This window comes from Mobula hypostoma, chromosome 5, assembly GCF_963921235.1.
Source record: "Mobula hypostoma chromosome 5, sMobHyp1.1, whole genome shotgun sequence".
NCBI classification, from domain to species: domain Eukaryota; kingdom Metazoa; phylum Chordata; class Chondrichthyes; order Myliobatiformes; family Myliobatidae; genus Mobula; species Mobula hypostoma.
This window is the reverse complement of record NC_086101.1, coordinates 139,167,271-139,190,589: the sequence shown is the minus strand read 5'-3', so window position 1 is coordinate 139,190,589 and position 23,319 is coordinate 139,167,271. Positions and strand designations below refer to the sequence as shown.

Here is a 23,319-nt window from a genome sequence, read left to right as displayed (position 1 = left end):
ATAGGTTAGGAAAAGATTCAGAAAGGAGGAAACTTCTTCACCCAGAGAGTGGTAAGTAACTGCAAGACAGAGTGATTAAAGCTGGGTCACTGACAGCATTTCAAAATGCCTAGATGAACCCTTGAACTGTTTAGGTATAAAGGGTGTGAACCGTGTCACAAACAAGAAAAAAAAGCTGTAGATGCTGGAAATCCAAGCAACACACACAAGATGCTGGTGGAACTCAGCAGGCCAGGCAGCATCTAGGGAAAAGAGTACAGTCGATGTTTTGGGCTGAGCCCTTTCATCAGGACTAGTTTGTGCGTGTTGCTGTGGAACATGTGCTGGGTGATGGGGCAAATATAGATGGTGTCCACTGGTCAGTGTGGATGAGTTGACATAAATAGCCTGTTTCCATGCTGTATGATTCAATTAATATTGACACTCCAGTGTAGTGTGCTGCAGTCAGAAGCACCATCTTTTTGATAAGAGGTTAAACTAAGCCCCCATCTCCCCTCTCAGATAGATTGCAAAGCACCCCTTGGAGGGGATTTCCATTAATGTCTTGGGATTTATTCTTCATTCAAAATCACTAGACAGACCAGTTATCTGGTCATTATCACATCAGTGTTTCTGGGAATATGTGCACAGGATTTTTGACAATTTGTACACAAGTAGGCTGTCTTATTCCCCATATTACAATAGTGATTACATTGAAAATGTATTTAAGATTAGTTTAGAAAATGAAAGGGATAAAAAAGTGCTGCAGCCAAGCAAATCTTTCCTTTGTTTACCAACATATACTGCTCATTCCTAAATGCAGAGGACATTATAGGATAGTGGGGTTGTTTTGAGAATTTTTAAAAATTCCTATTATAATGACAACACATTTGAGTTTCAAATTCTACCAGAATAACTCATTAATATTATTGAAAGTAAAAAGAACAAAGATATGCTCAAATGAAAATTATGCTTAATTTGGCAATAAACAGATTTCTTTAATTTACTCTTTCGCACAATAATCCCTAATTGTTCCTGAACGGCTTTCATGAATCACTGCAGCCCACATGGTGATGGCGCATTCATTATGTTGTTGGGATAGATGTTTGGGATTTAAACCCAAGGATGGCGATATATTTCCAAATCAGGATAATAGGCAATTTGGAGGGACTAGGGTGTAAATGGAGCAGATCTTGTTGTCCTGGATGATTTCAAACTTTGTGACTTTTGTTAGAGCTTCACTCATCCAGGCAAGTGTAAGGAGTTCAGGTAATACTCCTGCGGCAAGGTTTTGAGGTCAGCTGATCCAGAATGCATAGCTTCAGGATATCCGGTCAGTTAAGTTCTTAGTAGTCCACAGGATGGCTCTGGCAGGAGAGTCTGTGATGACCTTGCTATTGAGTAGAGGGGGAAAGGATTAGACTCTCTCTTGAAAAACAATGCAAGCACAAACAACTAGTTCTCTTTGAAAGGCCTGCCTGAAAAATGGTGTTCTGGTTGCCAGACACAAACTAACCTCTCAACAGATTCCCAGGATTACAAATTAATCTAAAAATCATAATATTCAACAAAAAGAATATCATATCACTGATTTGGATTAACTGTTCCAAAGAGATGGATGTACCTGGGAAGATGCTGACTGCTGATCTACACTTGTGATGAACATAGATCAAACTGGTGGTGGCCCCGTCGCCAAAGCATCTCAGTGTCTGCGATCTCCCATGGCTATTCTCTGCTGCTGACTCATGAACTAACAGTCTTCCCAAACTCAGTTTTGCAAGTTGTTACCCGAGTAACAGATTGGTACCACAACCATAAGGTTACAGAATCCTGGAAAGCAACTTCCGCAATTGACCAATCTCATTACTATGTTTGACTCTTAGTTCCTGTGGGATTGGTTTGTTCTCAGGCTTCCACACATAAAAAAAGCCTTGTGTCTTCATCTTCCACTTCACCAACCTCTTGATCCGCAAATCTGTGCACTGCTTTATATTGTCCAAAATATGCCAGGTATACCAACAATTACTTCAAACAGTTTGCCCATCATGAAGCACGATTAGGAAACAATGGTGATATTTCTGGATTCCTACTTCACACTTCTGATTCCAAGATGTTGAACAATAGCCTAACATTGATTATGACTGTTTCCGGGGAGCCACAGAGTTATGGAATGTCAGGCATAGGAATAACGAAATACGGAGATCTAACCAAATGCTGCACTCCTGCCTCAGCAAGGACCTGGATCCATTGCAATTTGCTTATTGCCACAATAGGTCAACGGCGGATGCAATCTTAATGGCTCTCCACATGACTTTAGACCACCTAGACAATACAAATGCCTATGTCAGGATGCTGTTCATTGACTGTAGTTCAGCATTTAATACCATCATTCTCACCATCCTGATTGAGAATTTGCAGAACCTGGGACTCTGTACCTCCCTCTGCAATTAGATCCTCGCCTTCCTAACCAGAAGACCACAATCTGTGCGGATTGGTGATAACATCTCCTCCTCACTGACGATCAACACTGGTGCACCTCAGAGGTGTGTGCTTAGCCCACTGCTCTACTCTCTATATACCCATGAGTGTGTGGCTAGGCATAGCTCAAATACCATCTATAAATTTGCTGATGATACAGTCATTGTTGGTAGAATCTCAGGTGGTGATGAGAGGGCGCACAGGAGTGAGATATACCAAGTAGTGGAGTGGTGTCACAACAACAACCTGGCACTCAATGTCAGTAAGACGAAAAAGCTGATTGTTAACTTCAGGAAGGGTAAGACGAAGGAACACATACCAATCTTCATAGAGGGATCAGAAGTGGAGAGAGTGAGCAGTTTCAAGTTCTGGGTGTCAAGATCTCTGAGGATCTAACCTGGTCCCAACATATCCATGTAGTTATAAACAAGGCAAGACAGTGGCTATACTTTATTAGGAGTTTGAAGAGATTTGGCATGTCAACAAACACACTCAAAAACTTCTATAGATGCACCATGGCGAGCATTCTGACAGGCTGTATCACTGTCTCTAATGGAGGGGAGTGGGGGCTACTGCACAGGACCGAAAAAAGCTGCAGAGGGTTGTAAACCTAGTTAGCTCCATCTGGGGTACTGGCCTACAAAGCATCCAGGACATCTTCAGGGAGCGGTGTCTCAGAAAGGCGGCGTCCATTATTAAGGACCTCCAACACCCAGAGAAAGCCCTTTTATCACTATTACCATCAGGTCGGAGTTACAGAAGCCTGAAGGCACACACTCAGCGATTCAGGAACAGCTTCTTCCCCTTCACCATCTGATTCCTAAATGGTCATTGAACCCTTGGACACTGCCTCACTTTTTCAAAAAATATACAGTATTTCTGGGTTTTTTTTGCACGTTTTTTCAATCTATTTAATATACACATACAGTAATTGATTTACTTATTTTTTTCCTATATTATGTATTGCACTGAACTACTGCTGCTAAGTTAACAAATTTCACATCAGATGCCGGTGATAATAAACCTGAGTCTGATTCTGAGATAGCAAGATGGTGAAGGAACAATAACAAAAAGGGTGCAACGAGTAGGGAGAAAGCTTTTGTGCAGCAAGACTAGTAAAATTGTGGCTGAATGAAGGTAAAATACAATACAGCTATGATATAAGCAAAGACTGGAATAGCTACAGGCACTAAGACTTATGCATAGAAACAAAATGTCTGTGATTTTCTACCATGGTTTCTCCAATGCTTGTTAGGAATTTCCTTGACCATGCTTGTAATTTTACTCCTATTAAAATAAATGTACATAAGCAGGCTCCGCAGACGCTGGAAATCCAGAGCAGATACACAAAATGCTGGAGGAACTCATCAGGTCAGGCAGCACCTATGGAGAGGAATCATCTGTCAATGTTTTGGGCTGAGACTCTTCATAAGGACAAGGGAGGAAGTGGGGGAAAGACAGATTAGGAAGGTAGAAGGGAAGGTGAATGAGTACAAGATCCTGAAGAAGGGTCTAGGCTTGAAATGTCAACTGTTTACTCTTTCCTGACCTGCCGAGTTCCTCCAGCACTTTGTGTGGGTTGCTTCAGCTTCCTCTTCACATGTTACACCACTAAGAGGAGACATTCTTTGTTCTGAAGTGTCTGATGCTCATTTCCAAGGGGGGATAAGATGCCAAGGTTGCCAAGAGTCTTAAAGCATGGTCACAGAGGAGAGTGGAATTAGCAGTGCAGTTCATAAGCTTGCGCCAGGTGACTACAGTATGCCCAAGTCTGAGCAGTACTATCTCATTAGTGGGGTGGCTCCATTTGAAAAAAGCTGAACACAAGCTAGGCTGTTAACAAACAGTCTTTTGTGTCTTTATATATTTGAATAAAAATCTCAGCATCTGGTTTCCTATGTAAAAATAAAACATTTCATGTAGGTGAACCTGAGAAATGACTTATACTAGCAACCTGGTCCTTTCTATAAAACTATTGTGCATCACTTTTCTGCCCTATGTTTGACTTCTTCCTGCAAACGAAGTCAACCGAGTTTCTGTGGGCTGAACAGCCCTCCTTCAGTGCCAGGTGCTAGTGCAGGAATCCCATCAATCCACTCCCTTCCAAATTTACAACTCATCCCTCGCACATGCTAGTAGCCAATTATCTTATTTGCATATCTTTGGGATGTTCGAGGGAATTGGAATACCAAGGAAAACTGACAGAGTAGGAGAGAGCTGCACACTGATAGCAGAGATTGGACAGAAACTGAGTCACTAAAGCAGCTGTACAACCTTCAGTCACATATCCCCTGGTAATTTAAACTCGCCCAGGTTTCATTCTGGTAAATCTCCTGAAAGACCACTATATCAATCTGAAAATGTCCCCAGTGATCCAGATATGGTCTAACTATGGCCCTGTATGGTTATAGAGTAATCGTCATCCATTTGTACTTCCTCCTACTAAATCCAGGGCAGCATTCCATCAGTGATGTTGATGCATTGTCCATGATACATAAATGATCTATCAACAAACCCCTATATTTCACTGGACCTCCTAAATTTCTCACCACTTATAAAGTACTTGGTTCTTTACTTTTTTGGTCCAAGGTAAATGTGCACGCATTTTCCTGCAATGAAATTGATACAACCATGTATCTAATTTAGCATTAACAATCTCTAAATGTTTCAATACAAACTCGCTTTGTATCACCATCAATACAGCACAACGACTTGTTTTAAGATGACGCTTCAGGACTGTGATTCTCGTATGAGACCTGACTGGTTGTATTATGGTCTGGTATGGCAAATCCAATATTCAGGAAAATAGGAAGCTACAGAGAGGGGACCATCCCTCCCCACTATCGGTAGTACCTACAGAAAGCACTGCCTCACCTGTCATCAAAGATCCCCACCATCTGGGCCATGCCGTCTTCTTGTAGCTACAGGAGACACAGAAGTTTGCAGTCCCACACCACCAGGTTCAAGAGCAGCTACTTCCCCTGAACTATTTGGTTCTTGAACAACCTGCACAACAATAGGGTCTTTTAAGAGACTGCTGGACAGGTACATGGAGCTCACAAAAATAGAGGGCTATGGGTAACCCTAGGTAATTTCTAAGGTTTGTGGGCCAAAAAGGGCCTGTATTGTGCTATAGATTTTCTATGTTTCTATGTAATTCTAATCATTACCTCAACATAGCAACACTGTCACAGATTATCTGGATAGGACAGGAGTGGAGAGACAGCAAGGTCTGTGCTTCATGGGCAGAGAACTTGACACCCTGGTGGAAGAGATCCACAGCAGGAGAGGAGAGGTTTTCACTATGCTAGGAGGCCTGGAGGTCATCTTGGGCATGTCATTGAAATGCCTCATGGAAGATTCCAGTGCAGTGGATTACCAGGAGATGGACACCTCAAAATAAGGAGCAATATAGAGTGGTGCAATGTGACTTCACTAAATACGTTACGGAGAGAGTATGGAGCCCTACACTTGCTGCAGCTGAGAAGTACTACCTAAAGCTTCACCTTCACTTCTTCACAGTCACTGATTGACAGAGCTTTCTATTTCAACTTCCTGCCCACACTCAATGACGGACAAAGACACACACATTCATCAGGCAAACCAACCACATCACGGACCCTGGGTCCAACTAATTTGCCTCCTCATCTTACAGGGCACGAGATTGGCACCAGTTGCTTGCAGTAGATTGGGCATCCTCCAAACCTCACAGATTGAGTTAGAAATAGTTTGTTATTGTCATGTTGTACTGAAATGCAGTGAAAGCCTTAGTTTTGCAAACCATCCATACAGCTCATTTCAAACATAAGGACATGGAGGTGGTACTAAGGAAAAGCTCTGAAGGAGAAGCTCACCCTCCTAATGGGTAATGAACAGGTGAGTCCCATTCCTGAGGCACATGCGTGACCAGGACCCAGAAACTCCACGAGTTACAAAGATCCCATGTTCCACATTTCTCCCTCCTGGTCTGAGCTAACGGAAGCTCATTGACCTTAAACATTAACTAATTAACTATCGCTCTCTCTCTCTCTCTCTCTCTCTCTCTCTCTCTCTCTCTCTCTCTCTCTCTCTTTCTCCATCCACATTAGCTGAATGACTCACAGACTACTTCTAGCATTTCTGGCTTTATTTCAGATTTCCCGTACCTACATTCACTTTCTGCTGGATGAACAAGACTCTATTCTCATTTTCCTCCTCTAAAACAACACTTCTCAAGCGGGTTTACAGGTACAAAAAGACGAATTGTTGAGAACAAAGTCATCCTTTAAATCCCAGCTCCATCCTTACTGAGACCAATGCAACCCACACAAAACACTGCCACAGATGATCCGCCCTAGATATAACACAAGTGTATACAGTCTTTAAGAACTTACTCGGGAACCTAAAGGCGTTGTTGGCCACTACATGTCAATATAACAATATTTCATGTTTCTCTTTTGTATTTATTTATTTATAAGGTGAGATAGTGATGGAAAAACCAGTGTTTACTGCACATAGACAAGAAAATCTGCAGATGCTAGAAATCCAAACAACACATACAAAATGCTGGAGGAACTCAGCAGGTCAGGCAGCGTCTATGGAAAAGAGTAATCTGTCAATGTTTCAGGCTGAGACCCTGCATCAGGATTGGAAAAATATTTGAGAAGTTAGAACAAGAAGGTGGGGGGTGTGGTGGGAGAAGTACAGTGTGGTGGGTGATTGGTGAAACTGGGAGGGGAAGGGGGAATCTGAAAGAAGAGGATAGAAGACCTTGGAAGAAAGGGAAGGGGGAGAAGAACCAGAGGGAGGTGATGGGCAAGTAAGGAGATGAGATGAGAGAGGGAAGTGGGAATGGGAATGATGAAGGGGGGCAATTACCAGAAGTTTGAGAAATCAATGTTCATGCCATCAGGTTGGAGGCTACCCAAACTAAATATAAGGTGTTGATCCTCCAACCTGAATGTGGCTTCATCACAGCAGTAGAGGAGGCCATGGACTGACATGTTGGAATGGGAATGGGAAATATTTATTTATTGCTTATGTTCTTATTATAAATGGGAAGTAGAATTGAAGTGGGTGGCCACCAGGGGATCCCACTTTTTCTTGCGGATGGAGCATAGGTGCTCGGTGAAGAGGTCTCCCAATCTAAGTCAGTTTATTGCACATCCCTTGCTGGCCTTGAGATGATGAAGCAGAGAGGCCCTTTATTAAACTACATCAATTCTTCTGCTGTGGAGTTAGGAATTCCAGGACTTAGATGTACTGGAATGGTGACATACACAGCCAAGTCAGGACGGATTGGAATGGTTTTGAAAGATGCTGTCAAAGCAGCCTAGGCAGGTAACTGCAGTGCATTTTGTAGATAGCCAACACTACAGGCACAATACACTGGACGTGGAGGAAAGGAAATGTTCAGGGTGGTGGAAAAATGCCAATCAAGTGGGTTGTTTTGCCCTGGATAGTGTTGAGTGTTGTTGGAGTTGGACGTACTCAGGAAAATGGAGTATCTTGCACATGACGGAAAGGCATTGGTGTGTCAGGATGTGAGGCATTCACTACAGCATACTCAGCCTTTACCCTGATCCTGTAATAACGGTACTTACAATATGTGCCTGGTGAAATTGAGTTTCTTATCAATGGTGAATCATACAACTGCCTTGGAACGTCAAGAGCAGACTGACTCTCTCTTGTTGGAGGAGGTAATCGTCAAACACATATTATTGCTGTCCTTGGGCTTAATTAATCTTAAACATTCTTTTCATTCCCCATTATTCATTTTGACACACAGCTCTTTGGCAAAGCCTAAACTGAGCATCACTGAGCAGGTTACTTGGTGAGTAGATGCACTTGATTGCACTGTCAACTATATTTTCCATCATTTTGCTGATGAGACAGTAGACTGACTGGGCAGTAATCAGCTAAATTGGATCTGGTCTGCTTTTTGTGGCCATGATATTGGGCAATTTTTCATATTCTTCGGCAGATGCCAGTGCTGTTCTGGAACAGCTTGGCTAGGGAAGCAGGTATTTCTGGAGAGAAGAAGCACAGACACTGGCCCTTCAGCCCATTACGACTATGTTGACAACCGACCAGCCATTTACACTGATCCTACATTCATCCTTTTTTAAATTCTCCTCCCCCACATTTTCATCATCTCCCGCCAGATCCTACCACTCACCTACACAACAAGGACCAGGAGGACACCAGAGCACCCAGAGGAAACCCCAGACAGACACAGGCAAAAGGTGCAAACCCCACACTGACAGCAACCAAGTTCAGAAATGAGCCCGCGCATCCGGCATTGTGAGCCAGCATATCTGCTCTCTGGGCCACTGTGCTGTCCTTTCATGGTAACTGGAAAGTGGTCTCCATAATTATTTAGTTCTGTACAGTTCCTTTCTCTGCTTTGTTTGACAACAGTGACAATGACCTCTAATCACAGTAAGTTTTGAAACATCTCATCCCCATGCCCCACTATCTTCTATCGTTCTGACCATTTATTTGTTGATTCACAGGTTGCTAATGACAATCCCAGAAGAGGGAGGAGGGCAAACAAACACAAGTCAAACAGGGATGGGAGAAAGCCACGTGTGCCGCATCAACTCGGAAATTGGTTCGTTGACCCAATTCTGTTCCAGAAATTCTTTCTAGTTTGAGAAGGATTCACCGGGAGAATGTGGGATCTCACTCCTGTGTGGGGTGGTTAGCGGAATAGAACAAATAAATTTAAAGGACGTTGGATAAAGGAGAAAGGAATACTAGGTTATGTTGATGGATTGAGACCAATAAGGTGGGAGGGGATCACATAGACCAAAACCCTGGGAAAGGGAAGCAGCTGGGGTGAGTGTGTTGCTTCAAAATGCACATTTAACTTTACAACTAACTACAAAAGTTGTGTTTCACCATGAACTTGGTGGCATCCATGATGGTGCTTTCCTCTCTGGTCTAAAACTGCAGCTGCCTGTATTCGCCTGATTCAGATGGAACATTGAGGAACCCGAGGAGCCTGTCTTCGCATTGTCAGCAAATAAGGTCACCAATTGCCTTTGAGTGGATCACATCCACATCAGAAGCTGGCATTGATTCTGAATTGTTACCAGCCAGAGCATTTGTCAATCTGATGCCAGTAGACTTGCTAACACTTGACATGTTCACACACTCACAAAACACAGCCTTCCTTTAAGAGAAACCAGACAATGCATGAATCTCGCACTTCAGCTGTTTATGATTTTGGCAGAATACACTTAACAGTTTTCAGTCTTGTGTACGTTCTGTGCTGGGTTTGAGTAGCTGATTGGAAACCTGCATTTTTGCATTTTATTCAACCACTACAATCAGACCCAAAATTTGTGCAGAGCATTAATACCCAGAGTGACAGAACCCACATTTCACACAGGTTGATCACTGCATTATGGAAAGTCATTATCTGCTACACCACCAGAACTAATATTGCTGGAAAGATTCAATTATCTCCTCATTGAGGATTTTATAAATGTGTGCAATTTAAATAAATAAAATTGTACTTCATACATTTTATCTACAATGATTAATTAGAAAAGGTGCTCGGGTCCAACCAGCAGTATAAAGCAACATTAACTCTGCCCCAGTTCCAGGCTAATATTTTCTTAATGACCTCTCACTGACTGAGACAGCCTTCCTGCAGTAATGCTGTCCCATTGACGGGTTACACTGAAAGGCAGTAAAAGTCTCTTAATGCACCTTTGGGTGTCAGAGATTCTGCGGCAGAATTACTTACTACCAAGCCAGAATCCATGATACGGCTGGTGCAGAACTATTCCATGGAAATGCCATGTCTGCAAGCGAAAATTCCACCCTCATCGCGTTTTGTTCTCAGAAAAATATAATACAATAGCTGACTGAGAAATGATTTGGTAGCGAGGCTAACTGAGCATCAGCGTCTGCTACAGAATATTTCTCCCTCTCAGAGCTTTAGTTATGAATTAACTCGTCACTTTGACACTAATCTCCGTTGCAGTTCAAGTCGTTAACTACGCAGGGACCAGAGGAAAAGACCTTAACCGTTAGAGTAATAACATGTTTTTAATTGTGCGCTCTTTTGTTAAACCGTGAGTGCTATCATATTGGGGATGCCGAGTGCGGGTGTTCTCTCTCTCACTCTCTCTCCTGCAAGCTGCTAGTTCTGGAGAGAGAGTTGAGACGATGCAGATGCCTCCACTTCAAATTCGTGTCGCACCGTATAAAAGATGCCGTTGCTAAAGCAGTGCAAATGTTTTTAATACTCCCGCAGACCGCAGTATATTCTTCACGAAGGCTAAGATTAACGGCGCTTGAACACAGCCCAGATCGCATTGCCACAGAAGTGACACTTTCTCATACCTTGAGGAGTCTAACTGAAGGCAAGAAAGCTGCGTGACACAGCTTACGGATCGTCCAGTTCAAAGGCCGAGGTGTTTCGGTGTGGCTCATGTCTTTGGTGCCCAGCATTGAGTACAAGAGAGGCAAGTCGAGAGAGCAAAGTAATCCAAAGAGCCGGCAGCAGAGGCAGCAAGCGAACCCAGTTGAACTGATCTCCCGATAGCAGCAGACAGCCAGAAAGAGAGAGAGGGAGGGAGGGAAAGAGAGAAATCCTCCTACATATCTGAAGCAACTGGGGCGGGGTGGGGGGGGGGGGTTGCCTTGGCTTTAATCTTTCCCAGAGTGGCAGCCTCCAACGAGTAGCAATGCTGTTACATACAGATCACAGCAGGGGAGGTACAACCGACTGCCCAGGGGAGTAATTTCTGCCGTCTGTCCCTTTTCTTACAAAATGAGGTTACGAGATCTCTGCTTCTGTCTGTATCGAAAGAGATTTGGGAAAGCCCTACACCAGAATCGTTAGAATACAGCCCGCCAGGGATGCCCGGGTGGGTGTTTCCGGTACAGTATTGTGATAGCGCTGATGGAGACCATAGGGTCCATGCTCGTCCTCTCTAGTGCAATCCAATCAGCTCTATCCGCGTACCTTCCCGAGCTTGCTTCCCTTTTATGACTATAAGCTATTTATGTCCACTACCATCACAGTTAGCAAGTTTCAGGGTATTACCACTTGCTGTATAAGGGCTCCACCTTTCTCCTTTAATATATCCTGCCCAAAATCTTTAATCTGCTTCCCCTGTTTCTGTCCAGCTTTTCATTATGTAACTTAACTAAACCTGTTCCAATCCTTTACACCCACCACTCAACCTTCCTATTTCCAACAAGTGCAAACCCAGCTCCAAACTAAGCTTGTGAGGAAAACTCTTCCTCCCTGGAACTGTTCCAGAAGAGCTCCTCTGCACCCTCTCCAGCACCTTCACGTGCTTCCTAAAAGGTGAGATGAACAAGCTGGAAATTAATCACAGGATTCAGCAATGATATCCCTTATGTTGTCCTCAGTACAACTATGAAGAACCACTATGTAAGATCCATGTGCTTTGCTAACTACTCCTTCAGTCTGTCTTGTCACACTCAAAGATCTATGTACTTGAACTCCCAGATCCCTCTGTTCATGCACACACTTTGGAACTGATGACAACGTTACCTCTCCCATTTCTTTTGCCAAAATGCATCAGCTCACCCTACAGCCATTCTGTAGCCTGTCACCTGTGGCTGTCAAAGTATCATACTCCCTGCTTGCCTCATTTCCAGGTCCAGTATCATCAGACAATTTTAACCTTTTACTTTGCATTCCAGTGCCCAAGTAATTTACCTATATCAGAAAAAGTGGCCCCTTACACACCACCAACCAACATTCTTCAGTATGATATTCAGCAATCTGCTGCAATTTGCCACTTTCCTGTCCTCAGGCAATCTTTAATCCAAGCAGACTCTAATTAGGACAACCAGCCAAGTATTTTGTTCTTAGCCAAAAGCTTTCTTAAGATTTATATAGACAACAATTAATACTTTCCTTATCAAGCTTCTGCTACTTGATCAGGTAGGTTAGACAAACATTATTTGCCTTTTACAATTCTGCTCAAATCTCACAAAGTGCCCGTGAATATTTTCTCTGATAATTGTTTCTAAACTCTGATGATCAGCCGGAAGTTAGCAAGGATTTGTTTTGAGCAAGGGCATCACATTTGCCACGTAGCACCTCCTTTATATCTGGAGAAGTGCTCTTGTCTCCACTCTTATTTCTTTTGTCAACCATCAGTGAAAGCCATCCAGCTCAGACAACTGATTCATTCCAATAACTCCTCGTTTCCCTGGCACATTCTGCCTAACATTTTATTCCCATCCACACTTTTACTAACAGTTTTTGACAATCACTTCTTTCATAAACACTGATACAAAGTAGCCATTAAATATTCTATCCGTGCCTCACACCTCTAAGCATTAATCTTTTTTTTACCCTGCCAGGTTCTACCTTGCCTTTTAATGCTTATTTACTATTTACTGGCTGATGGAAGACTTTTCAGTTCTTATTTGTGTTAACTGCCATTCTATTCTCACGTTCCCTCTTTGCTTTCCACTTCACTTCCTCTCTCTGCTGGCCTGGCTCTCACATGTACAGTTCAGTTGAGATGCATTAAACCTCTTATTTCATCACATTCTCTGTTTTCCTTATCATGCAAAGAAGGCTGGCTATGGATTCGCTTCCCCTCCTTTTCGTGGGAATACACCAGGCCTAAAACATCACCTTAAAAATTCCAACTGCATATCAGGGGTGAAGAGGATGAGTCAGTATGGACCAGGGGCTCATAGAAAGATCAATATGATTCTTGTGCAGTGCTGGTATTTAACAGTTTCAATGCCAGAGTGCACTTGTGGACCTCTGCAGATGTGAATGGTTCTGCACCTTAACTTGTTTCTGTATGGTCAACCACCTATGAGCAAGGGGTGGGCGGTTGCAGTTTACCTAACAACCAGCACCAGTATTTTTTTCTTCTCTGTATTCAACTCAACTGAGAGTAGCAGAGAGTTTTAGAGTGATGACTATGCCATAGAAGCACTTCCAGCTGATGTGATCTGCATCTGATGTCCACCGACGCTTAGGAATTTCAGTTGCCTGCTCCAGTTTGGATCTATTCAGATGGTGCATCTGATAGTGCCTCCAAAACCTTTGCCACTCCCCCAGTACAAATGCAAAAAATGATTTACAAAGATGTTGCCTAGACTCAAGGGACTGACCTGTTGGGAGTTTGGCAGACAGGGCCTTTACTCCTTGGAGTGTAAGAGATCAAGGATTGTCTGATAGAGGGATATAAAATTATGAGAGGCATTTACCAGGGTTGGGGAATTGAAAATTGTAAACTTAAGATTAGAACTGAAAGTTTTATAAGAACTTAGGCGAGGCAACTTTTTTTTTTAAACACACCAGCGATAGATATATGAAGCCAGCAGCCAAAAAAGTGGCTGAGGCAGATTTATTTAAGAAATATGTGTACGGGGTCTTTCTTTTGTTACACTTAAAATGGCGACTTTGTTATGTTAATCTGGGGAATGCGGCTTTGTTGTGCTTTAACGCTGAAGAGAGTTTGCGCTAACAGTTTGTTTTACTTTAAAATGAGATAACAGGGTTCTATTAGCCAATGGGTGGTTATGTATCGTTTCGTTTTCGGATGCCATGCTGTATGATATGACTGCGGACTGAGTTTTGGCGGGGAGTCGGAAGAGAGACGAGGAAGACCGCGGACATGTGGAGAGGCTCCGGTCGATCACTCAGGGTGGTCCTGAGCCGTGAGTCGACGGAATTCGGGTGGTCGTCTGAAGTCGAATTGAGCTCCAACATAGCGCACAAAGAACTTGGACTTTGATAAGTGCTGGCGCCTTTTTTTTTCATTACTTTCCTCCATCCTGAGTGTGGCTTCCTCTTTACAGTAGAGGAGGCCGTGGATAGACATGTCAGAATGGGAATGGGATGTGGAATTAAAATGTGTGGCCACTGGGAGATCCTGCTTTCTCTGGCGGACAGAGCGTAGGTGTTCAGCAAAGCAGTCTCCCAGTCTGCGTTGAGACTCGCCAATATATAAAAGGCCACATCAGGAGCACCGGACGCAGTCTTCCTGCACGCATGCAGAGCTCGTTGACTTTATTAACTTTGCCTCCAACTTTCACCCTGCCCTCAAGTTTACTTGGTCCATTTCCGACACCTCCCTCCCCTTTCTAGATCTTTCCGTCTCTGTCTCTGGAGACAGCTTATCCACTGATGTCTACTATAAGCCTACTGACTCTCACAGCTATCTGGACTATTCCTCTTCTCACCCTGTCTCTTGCAAAAACACCATCCCCTTCTTGCAATTCCTCTGTCTCCGCCGCATCTGCTCTCAGGATGAGGCTTTTCATTCTAGGACGAGGGAGATGTCTTCCTTTTTTAAAGAAAGGGGCTTCCCTTCCTCCACTATCAACTCTGCTCTTAAACGCATCTCCCCCATTTCACGTACATCTGCTCTCACTCCATCCTCCCGCCACCCCACTAGGAATAGGGTTCCCCTGGTCCTCACCTACCACCCTACCAGCTTCCGGGTCCAACATATTATTCTCCGTAACTTCCGCCACCTCCAACGGGATCCCACCACTAAGCACATCTTTCCCTCCCCCCCTCTCTCTGCATTCCGCAGGGATCGCTCTCTACGCGACTCCCTTGTCCATTCGTCCCCCCCATCCCTCCCCACCGATCTCCCTCCTGGCGCTTATCTATGTAAGTGGAACAAGTGCTACACATGCCCTTACACTTCCTCCCTTACCACCATTCAGGGCCCCAAACAGTCCTTCCAGGTGAGGCAACACTTCACCTGTGAGTCGGCTGGGGTGATATACTGCGTCCGGTGCTCCCGATGTGGCCTTTTATATATTGGCGAGACCCGACGCAGACTGGGAGACCGCTTTGCTGAACACCTACGCTCTGTCCACCAGAGAAAGCAGGATCTCCCAGTGGCCACACATTTTAATTCCACATCCCATTCCCATTCTGACATGTCTATCCACGGCCTCCTCTACTGTAAAGATGAAGCCACACTCAGGTTGGAGGAACAACACCTTATATTCCGTCTGGGTAGCCTCCAACCTGATGACATGAACATCAACTTCTCTGACTTCCGCTAATGCCCCACCTCCCCCTCGTACCCCATCTGTTACTTATTTTTATACACACATTCTTTCTCTCACTCTCCTTTTTCTCCCTCTGTCCCTCTGAATATACCCCTTGCCCATCCTCTGGTTTCCCCCCCCCGCCCCCTTGTCTTTCTTCCCAGACCTCCTGTCCCATGATCCTCTCATATCCCTTTTGCCTATCACCTGTCCGGCTCTCGGCTCTATCCCTCCCCCTCCTGTCTTCTCCTATCATTTTGGATCTCCCCCTCCCCCTCTCCCCCTCCCCCTCTCCCCCTCCAACTTTCAAATCCCTTACTCACTCTTCCTTCAGTTAGTCCTGACGAAGGGTCTCAGCCTGAAACGTCGACTGCACCTCTTCCTAGAGATGCTGCCTGGCCTGCTGCGTTCACCAGCAACTTTTATGTGTGAACAAATGGGACTAGTTTAGATTGGCATCTTGGGCAGCATGGATGATTTGGTCCGAATGGCCTGTTTTCATGATGTATTACTCTCTGACTCTACAATAGACACTTTGCATAAAGATGCCTTTAAATGCTAAAAGAGTGACTTAAAAAATCATTACGTTTAAGTAAAACAAACAAAAGGAATCACTTGCCTGGATATTCCTTTTCAATCAAAGTTGGCAGCCTCATTTAAATAGGTGGAGCCACTCTCCATATCCCAGCCATTCCTGGCAGAGTGCTGAGGAGCTAGATATAAATTAGCAAAGCATTGCCAAACTGAGCTCAGGTTGTCTGTGCTCCACTTCTCTTCAGTACTGAGTCCAATAGTGGAGCAGGAGGATGTGCCAGCTTCTGACCTCTAGCTGATTCCTGACTTCTGCATTGCAATGCACAGCTAACAATGGTTTGCTAAAGTGGCCTGAAGTGGACTCGGCTCACAACTCACATTTAAGTGCTCCTCAGGTCAGTTCACTTGGACTTAGAATAGTCTAAAGAGTTCTGCACACTCGTTTTTGTCTGCATTTGAATTTCTCCCCATCGAACTCATAAACCACCTGGGGAAATCCAAGATGTCCAGATTACTGTACGATGTAAGTTGAAGAACCTTAACTGGAATTGAGAGCTGGATGAGTAGCCAGGTTCGCACCATAAATGTCATGGGACTGGAACCACATCAGGTGAGAAATGGAACTGAAATTCTCACCATTTTAACATCCTGATGAATCTGTACTGCAGCTTGATTTATCCTTTTGTTTGTAAGAGTAGTGATCATACTTGGCAGCTGAGATATTCGCAAGTGAAGTGATTGTGTCCAGGGAATAAGCTAGAGTCATCAGCTGAGAAGGGGCATGACAGCACATTGCAGTAATAATTGGACTATTAGCCAAACTGCTAAGATGAAACCCCTTGGGACTGCAGTCTCCTTTACAACTGCACGTGAAGTGCAAATGGGCACTTAAAAGGCCCAGAATGAGCTGTTTCCCTGCAACTTCATTTTATTATAAGAAAATAAAATTCAACTTCACATCCCTGCTACTCATTTCCGTTGTTCCCTATTAAATCCAGTTCTCCTACTCAGAATATGAATTTTTTTTCCTTATTTATTAGAGGTGAATATACTTTTATATTCATTTAGCTAGGGAATCAGGGAACAATCTGGACTTCAAACTTCATGGTAACAGGGGCAGGCTCAAATAAATAAAACAGAGATGTGCATTTCTAAAGTGCCTAACACTTTAGAACTCTGAGGGAGGATGTGTTAGGCGCTTTAGAAATGCAAGGACTACAGACATGATCTACAAGTACTACAGATATGATCTTTGTGGCCAGGGGCTAGGTTAATCGAAGACTTTGGAGCAATAGCGGGACCTATTTGTAGCTTTCAGTTATCTCTTAAAGACTTTTTATTCTTAATGTAGTCCATCGACAACTCTGCTCAAGTCTGGATGCCCAAGAAGTGCATCTAAATTACAAGCCTTGGGCATTATTAAATGCTTGCAGTGCCTCAGGAGAGCACCTGCTTGTCATCATCGGTGGATCCAAGCAAGGCTCTAGAGACAATAGAGATAACCGGGACTACAGAATCTGGAGCAACACACAAAAACTTGAGGAAATCAATGGATCAGACAGCATTTACGGAGGAAAACAGGGAGTTGAGTTTTGAGTTGAGGCACTTCTACTGGACTATGTCCAGTTTTAGTCGTCCAGATGAAGGGTCTTGATCTAAAATGTTAACTGTCTATCTCCCTCCACAGATGCTACCTGGTCCATTGAGTTCCTCCAGCATTTTGTGTGTTGCTCAGGCAAAGCTATGTCATTCCTCCAAGCCCACCTCATGGACCACCTCTCACTTGGGCTCCAACGAGTGCTGAATGAATTGGAAACCTTTCAACTCTGTTTGTCAGTGTGAAAATTCCAAAACCAGACCGGTGTTAATTGTATTAAACTTGATACACTAATGCCACTGTATACACACGTATCATCCTAACATTTTTTAAGATACAGACAAATGTTTGGGACTTGCTATTAATATTGTGAAATCAAAGATATTTAATGAACCATCACCATGTATGTCTCTTGATACAGCTTCTCTTGACAGACACGCATCTCCCGGAGATGTCAGCCAGGGTCTCATTGGCTACTCCACATCTCCTGCAGGTTTTCACTCTCGCTTCTACTCCCTTGTTCCTGGTACAACGTGTGGGACACTGGCCACATTTCTGCAGCAAAGCGTTCACGAGCTGGTACCCCTTCCATCCTCTGTGATTCTGTAGCCACCAGTTAGATGGCTCACTATCCCCTGAAGTCCTTGATTCACGACCGTTGCTGAGCTAGCTGGACCCACTTGTCAAACTCAGCTGTCCTCCAGTCTAGCCCAAACTTAGGTGGCCCGCTCTCCTCCTCCTCCTCCACCACCATCTCCCCCATCATCAGACACCCCCACTGGGGCTCGTGCCTCATCCACTATGTATGCTGAGGTGTCAAACACTTGGTCCCCCATCACTTCCTTCAGCACCTCGAGATTCGCCAGATTCTTGATTGTGGCCTGGTTATCCTCGTTGGCCATAGTGAACGAGTCTCTGATAATCCTGTCCTCTGAGTGTTCCAGCACCAGTCTCTTCCTGATCACGGTAATCAGGATCTGTACCTCCAGTTTCAGCAGGCACAGCCCTCCATCTCTATTCTGGGCATACAATATCCCGCCTGTGGTATCCTGGGGTGGATGGAGGATCTCCTTCGCCGTCGTCCTGATCAACCGATCCAGAACTTTCAGGGTGTTCTGTGACACTTTGTTGAGAGTCAGATGGTAGTAGGTTCTAGGAATCATGAATGTTCTCATGAGCTCTATCTTCTGTATTGGCTCAAGCTTTTCTGCCTTCAGACTTTAAAACCATTTCGCCAGTTTGTTCTTCCAATTTTCATCCAAAATTCCACACCGGGGTCGACTTTCGCCCCTAGGTACTTGATTCTAATTCTGAGAACTTCATTCACCTGGATAGTTTTCTTCCTCAGGAAGCAAACCTTAATGAAAGGATTGAACACAAGTTCTGCCTGTAGGAAGCTGGTGTACTTATTTTTAAATCATGAACCCTGTACCTCAACCAGTCACTCTAGTGACCAGAATTCCATTAGTTTCAAAGTAAATATGCAAAAGATAGGTCTGGTCCATGGGTTGAGATTCTAACTTGAAGAAAGGCCAATTTTAATGATATCAGAAAGGATCTGGCAAGTGTGGATTGGGACGGGCTGTTTTCTGGCAAAGGTGTATTTGGTAAGTGGGAGCCTTCAGAGGTGAAATTTTGACAGTACTAAGTTTGTATGTGCCAATCAGAACAAAAGGTAAAGATAACAAGTGTCGCAAACCTTGGTTTTCAAGAGATATTGAAGCCCTGGTTAAGAGAAAAAAGGGGCGCATAGCAGGTATAGGCAGGTAGGAACAAATGAGGTGCTTCTGGATTTAAGAAATGCAAGAGAACACATAAGAAAGAAATCAGGAGGGCTAAAAGAAGACATGAAGTTGCCATAGTGAGAAGATGAAGGAGAATCCCGAGGGATACTACAAACATGTTAAGGGCAAAAGTATTACAAGGGACAACATTGGTCCTCTGGAAGATCAGAATGGTAATCTATGCATGGAGCCAAAAGAGATGGGGGTGATCTTTAATGTATTCTTTGCATCTGTATTTACTCAGGAGATGGAAACAGAGTTTATAGAAGTAAGGCAAAACAGTACCTACTTCATGGACTCTACACAGATTACAGAGGAGGTGGTGTTTGCTGTCCTGAGGCAAAATAGGGTGGATAAATCCCCAGGGCCTGAAAAGGTGGTCCCTCACACCCTGCAGGTGACAAGTACAGAAAGTGCCAAAGTCCTAGCAGAGATATTTAAATCATCCTCAGCTACAGGTGAAGTGCCAGAGGATTGGAAGATAAGCTAAAGTTGTTCCTTGGTTTAAGAAAGGCTCTAAAAAAAAACAGGAAACTATGGGTTACGGAGCCTGAGATCAGTAGTGGGAAAGTTATTGGAAGGTATTCTAAGGGGCCAAAGATATGAGTATTTGGATAGAAATGGACTGATTTAAGGATGGACAGCATGGCTTCGTGCATGATAGGTCACGTCTAACCAATCTTACAGAGTTTTTCGAGGAAGGGAAGGGTTGGTGAAGGGAAAGCAGTGAGTGGGTGTTGTCTACATGGACTTCAGTAATGCATTTGACAAGGTCCCGCATGGGGGGGCGGGGTTGGTCAAGAAGGTTCAGTCGTTCGGCATTCAAGATGAGGTAGTAAATTGGTTTAAACATTGGCTTTGTGAGAGAAGCCAGAGAATGGTAGTAGACGGTTGCCTTTCTGACTAGAGGTCTGTGACTAGTGATGTACCCCAGGGATCGGTGATGGGTCCATTGTCGTTTGTCATCTGTGTCAATGATCTGGATGATAACGTGGTTAACTGGATCAACAAATTTACAGATGACACCAAGATTGTGGGTGTAGTGGACAGCGAGAAAGTCTGCCAGAGCTTGCAGTGGGATTTGGACCAGCAGAGAAACAGGGCTGAAATTGCAGATGGAATTTAACGCAGACAAGTGCAAGGTGTTGCACTTCAGTAGGACCAAGCAGAGTAGGTCTTACACAGTGAATGACAGGGCATGGAAGAGTACAGCAGAACAAAGGGATCTGGAAGTACTAGACACTACAATACTACAGCACAGTACAGGCCCTTCGGCCCTCGATGTTGCGCCGACCCATATATTCCTTTTTAAAAAAAATGTACTAAACCCACACTACCACGTAACCCTCTATTTTTATAATAAATACACATCCATCATTCACTGAAAGTTGTGTTACAGGTTGAAAGCTTCGTAAAGAAAGCTTTTGGCACATTGGCTTTCATGAATCAAGGCCGTAGATGACATATTCTGTTGATTTGTATAAGACATTGGTAAGGCCTAATTCGGAGTATTGTGCACAGTTTTGGTCACCTGCCCACCGGAAAGATGTAAATAAGGTTCAAAGAGTACACAGAAAATTTACAAGGATGTTTCCAGGTCTGAAAGACCTGAGTTATAAGGAAAGATCGAATAGATTAGGACTTTATTCCTTGGAACATAGAAAATTGAGGGGAGATTTGATAGAGGTATATAAAATTATGAGGGGAATAGATAGGGTAAATGCAAGCAGGCTTTTTTTCCCTGAGGTTGGCTGAGACTACAATTAGGGGTCATGGGTTAAGGGTGAAAGGTGAAAAGTTTGAGGGGAAACTTTATCACTCAGAAGGTTGTGAGAGTGTTAAACAAGCTCCCAGCACAAGTGGTGCATGCAAACTCAATTTCAATATTGAAGAGAAGTTTCGATAGCTACGTGGAAGGTGCAGGTATAGAGGCCTATGGTTCAGGTGCAGGTTGATGGCAGTAGGCAGTTTAGATGGCTCAGCATGGACTAGTTGGGCCAAAGGGCCTGTTTCAGTGCTGTACTTTTCTATGATTCTGTATAAAGTGCTGTGGTCATACCAATAATTCTTTGCAGCACTTTTTAATCAAAACAGGGAACGATGGATTGATATGTTCTCAAAAACAAATGGCAAGAAGTCTACTGCAGAAATTCTGATGTTCTGCTCGAAACTATCAGTGTCGTTGTGAAGTCCATTGGTATTGATTGAGTGTATAGCCAGAGATTTTTTCCCAGGGTGGAAATGGCTTATAAGAGGGGGCATAATTTTAAGGTGATTGGAGGAAAGCTATAGGAGGGATGTTCCAATGCACATCTTGTAATATTTTACACAGAGAGTGATAGGTGCATGGAATGCACTCCCAGGAGTGGTGATGATGGCAGATACATTAGGGTTACTTAAGAGATTCTTGGATAGGCACACGGATGATAGAAAAATGGAGAGTTACGTAGAAGGGAAGAGTTAGGTTGATCTTAAAGTCGTTTAAAAGGTTAGCACAACATCACAGGCTGATGTTGTGCTGTAATGTTCTGTGTTCAATGTTCTATGATCTACGGTCACCAGTTCATCACTGAATGCACATGTCAGAGAAGCATATCACCAGAGAAGTTCTCATTTCCCAGCTTTGTCAAGATTATGGTTAAGGAACTCACAATGGTAATCATAAACATCGCAAGGACACTACCATTGCAACCGCTCTGCCCTGGACTGGCAGAACCTGCAGGGAGTGGCATACACTGCCCGGTCTGTTACAGGCTCATCATTTCCTTCCATCCCACCTGCTCTGATGGTGTCCTGCATCATGAATTTTAACAGTATCGTTGAGGATGTCTGCCATTCTGACCATTACCTTTTCTCTTTTCTACCTTCCAGGAGAAGATACAGGAGCTTGAAAGCCTAGATGACCAGGCTCAAGAATAGCTACTTCCCCACTGCTATCAGACCTCTAAACAAATTACCCCTGTCCCACCCCTTTCCCAGTGCTATATACGCTCTATTCTTGGTTGGTGCGGCTGTAACGAAACCCAATTTCCCTCGGGATCAATAAAGTATATCTATCTATCGCCACATTCTCCAACCCTTTAGTTCTAATTCTTCCATTATTGTCACTTCAGCATTTCTTTTCGCATTACTTCAGTTTGCACAACAATACTTTGCACCCTTCCATTCATTTTTTTATATAGTTGAGGCTGTATTTATTGTTCTATTTTTTATTATTACCGTGTTTAATAATAAACTTTGTTTTGTTAGCTTCACATGAACCTGGAATTTTCCTGTGAGTAGGGAACACCTCTCTGTCCCTTTATTAAGGAGGGAGAGGGAGAGGGAGAGGGGGAGGGAGGGAGGGAGGAGAGAGAGAGAGAGACAGAGACAGAGACAGAGACAGAGACACATCTCAAATTGTCAGGTGAATGATTAGTTTACATTGCACTACAGATCACGGTTTCTCTTGGGGGCTTTGCTACTGCCTGCTTGGTAGGTGGAGGGTGCTGATGCATTTTTTTGGCTGAAGTGGGGGGTGGGGAAGGGTTGCTGCTTTGCTGTTGTTTGTGCATTGGAGGAGGGGGTGTACAGAGGCTTTTACTGTCACTCATTCTTTGGGGCACTCTTCTGTTTTTGTGGGTGTCTGTGAAGAACAGGAATTTCAGGTTGTATACTGCAGACATTCTCTGATATTAAATGGAACTACTGAATTCACCTGCACCCTGATGCATATGACAATAACGCATCTGAATCTGAATCTCAAAGCATCTCTATAGATATTGAGGTTGGTACTGCCAGCTGGGAATCTCAAGCAATGAGGGAACCACTCTGTCAGCGGCATTGCTACAAGGAATTCACCCACATGATAAAATGTTGCCTCTGCCTTTCTTTCAAATTTTACATGAATAAGTGGTGTCTTTCTTAGAGGTTACATACAGAGAGTTTGCTTCCCAG

General features: G+C 43.8%; 1 protein-coding gene across 8 annotated transcripts in view; it reads right to left on the bottom strand.

Annotated features, from left to right (window-relative positions):
• The window catches only part of trpm3 (transient receptor potential cation channel, subfamily M, member 3), a 539,467-nt gene that overhangs the window by 370,396 nt on the left and 145,752 nt on the right, over positions 1-23,319 (bottom strand). For 4 of the 8 annotated variants that reach the window (XM_063049031.1, XM_063049032.1, XM_063049033.1 and 1 more), the window contains exon 1: positions 10,795-10,973. The exons of the other annotated variants lie outside the window; for them this stretch is intronic. In XM_063049031.1, coding sequence (XP_062905101.1) covers positions 10,795-10,902 — 108 coding nt within the window. In that variant the 5' untranslated portion in view covers positions 10,903-10,973. Of the gene's footprint in view, positions 1-10,794; positions 10,974-23,319 lie in introns of those variants that run through there. 8 annotated transcript variants of the gene reach the window in all.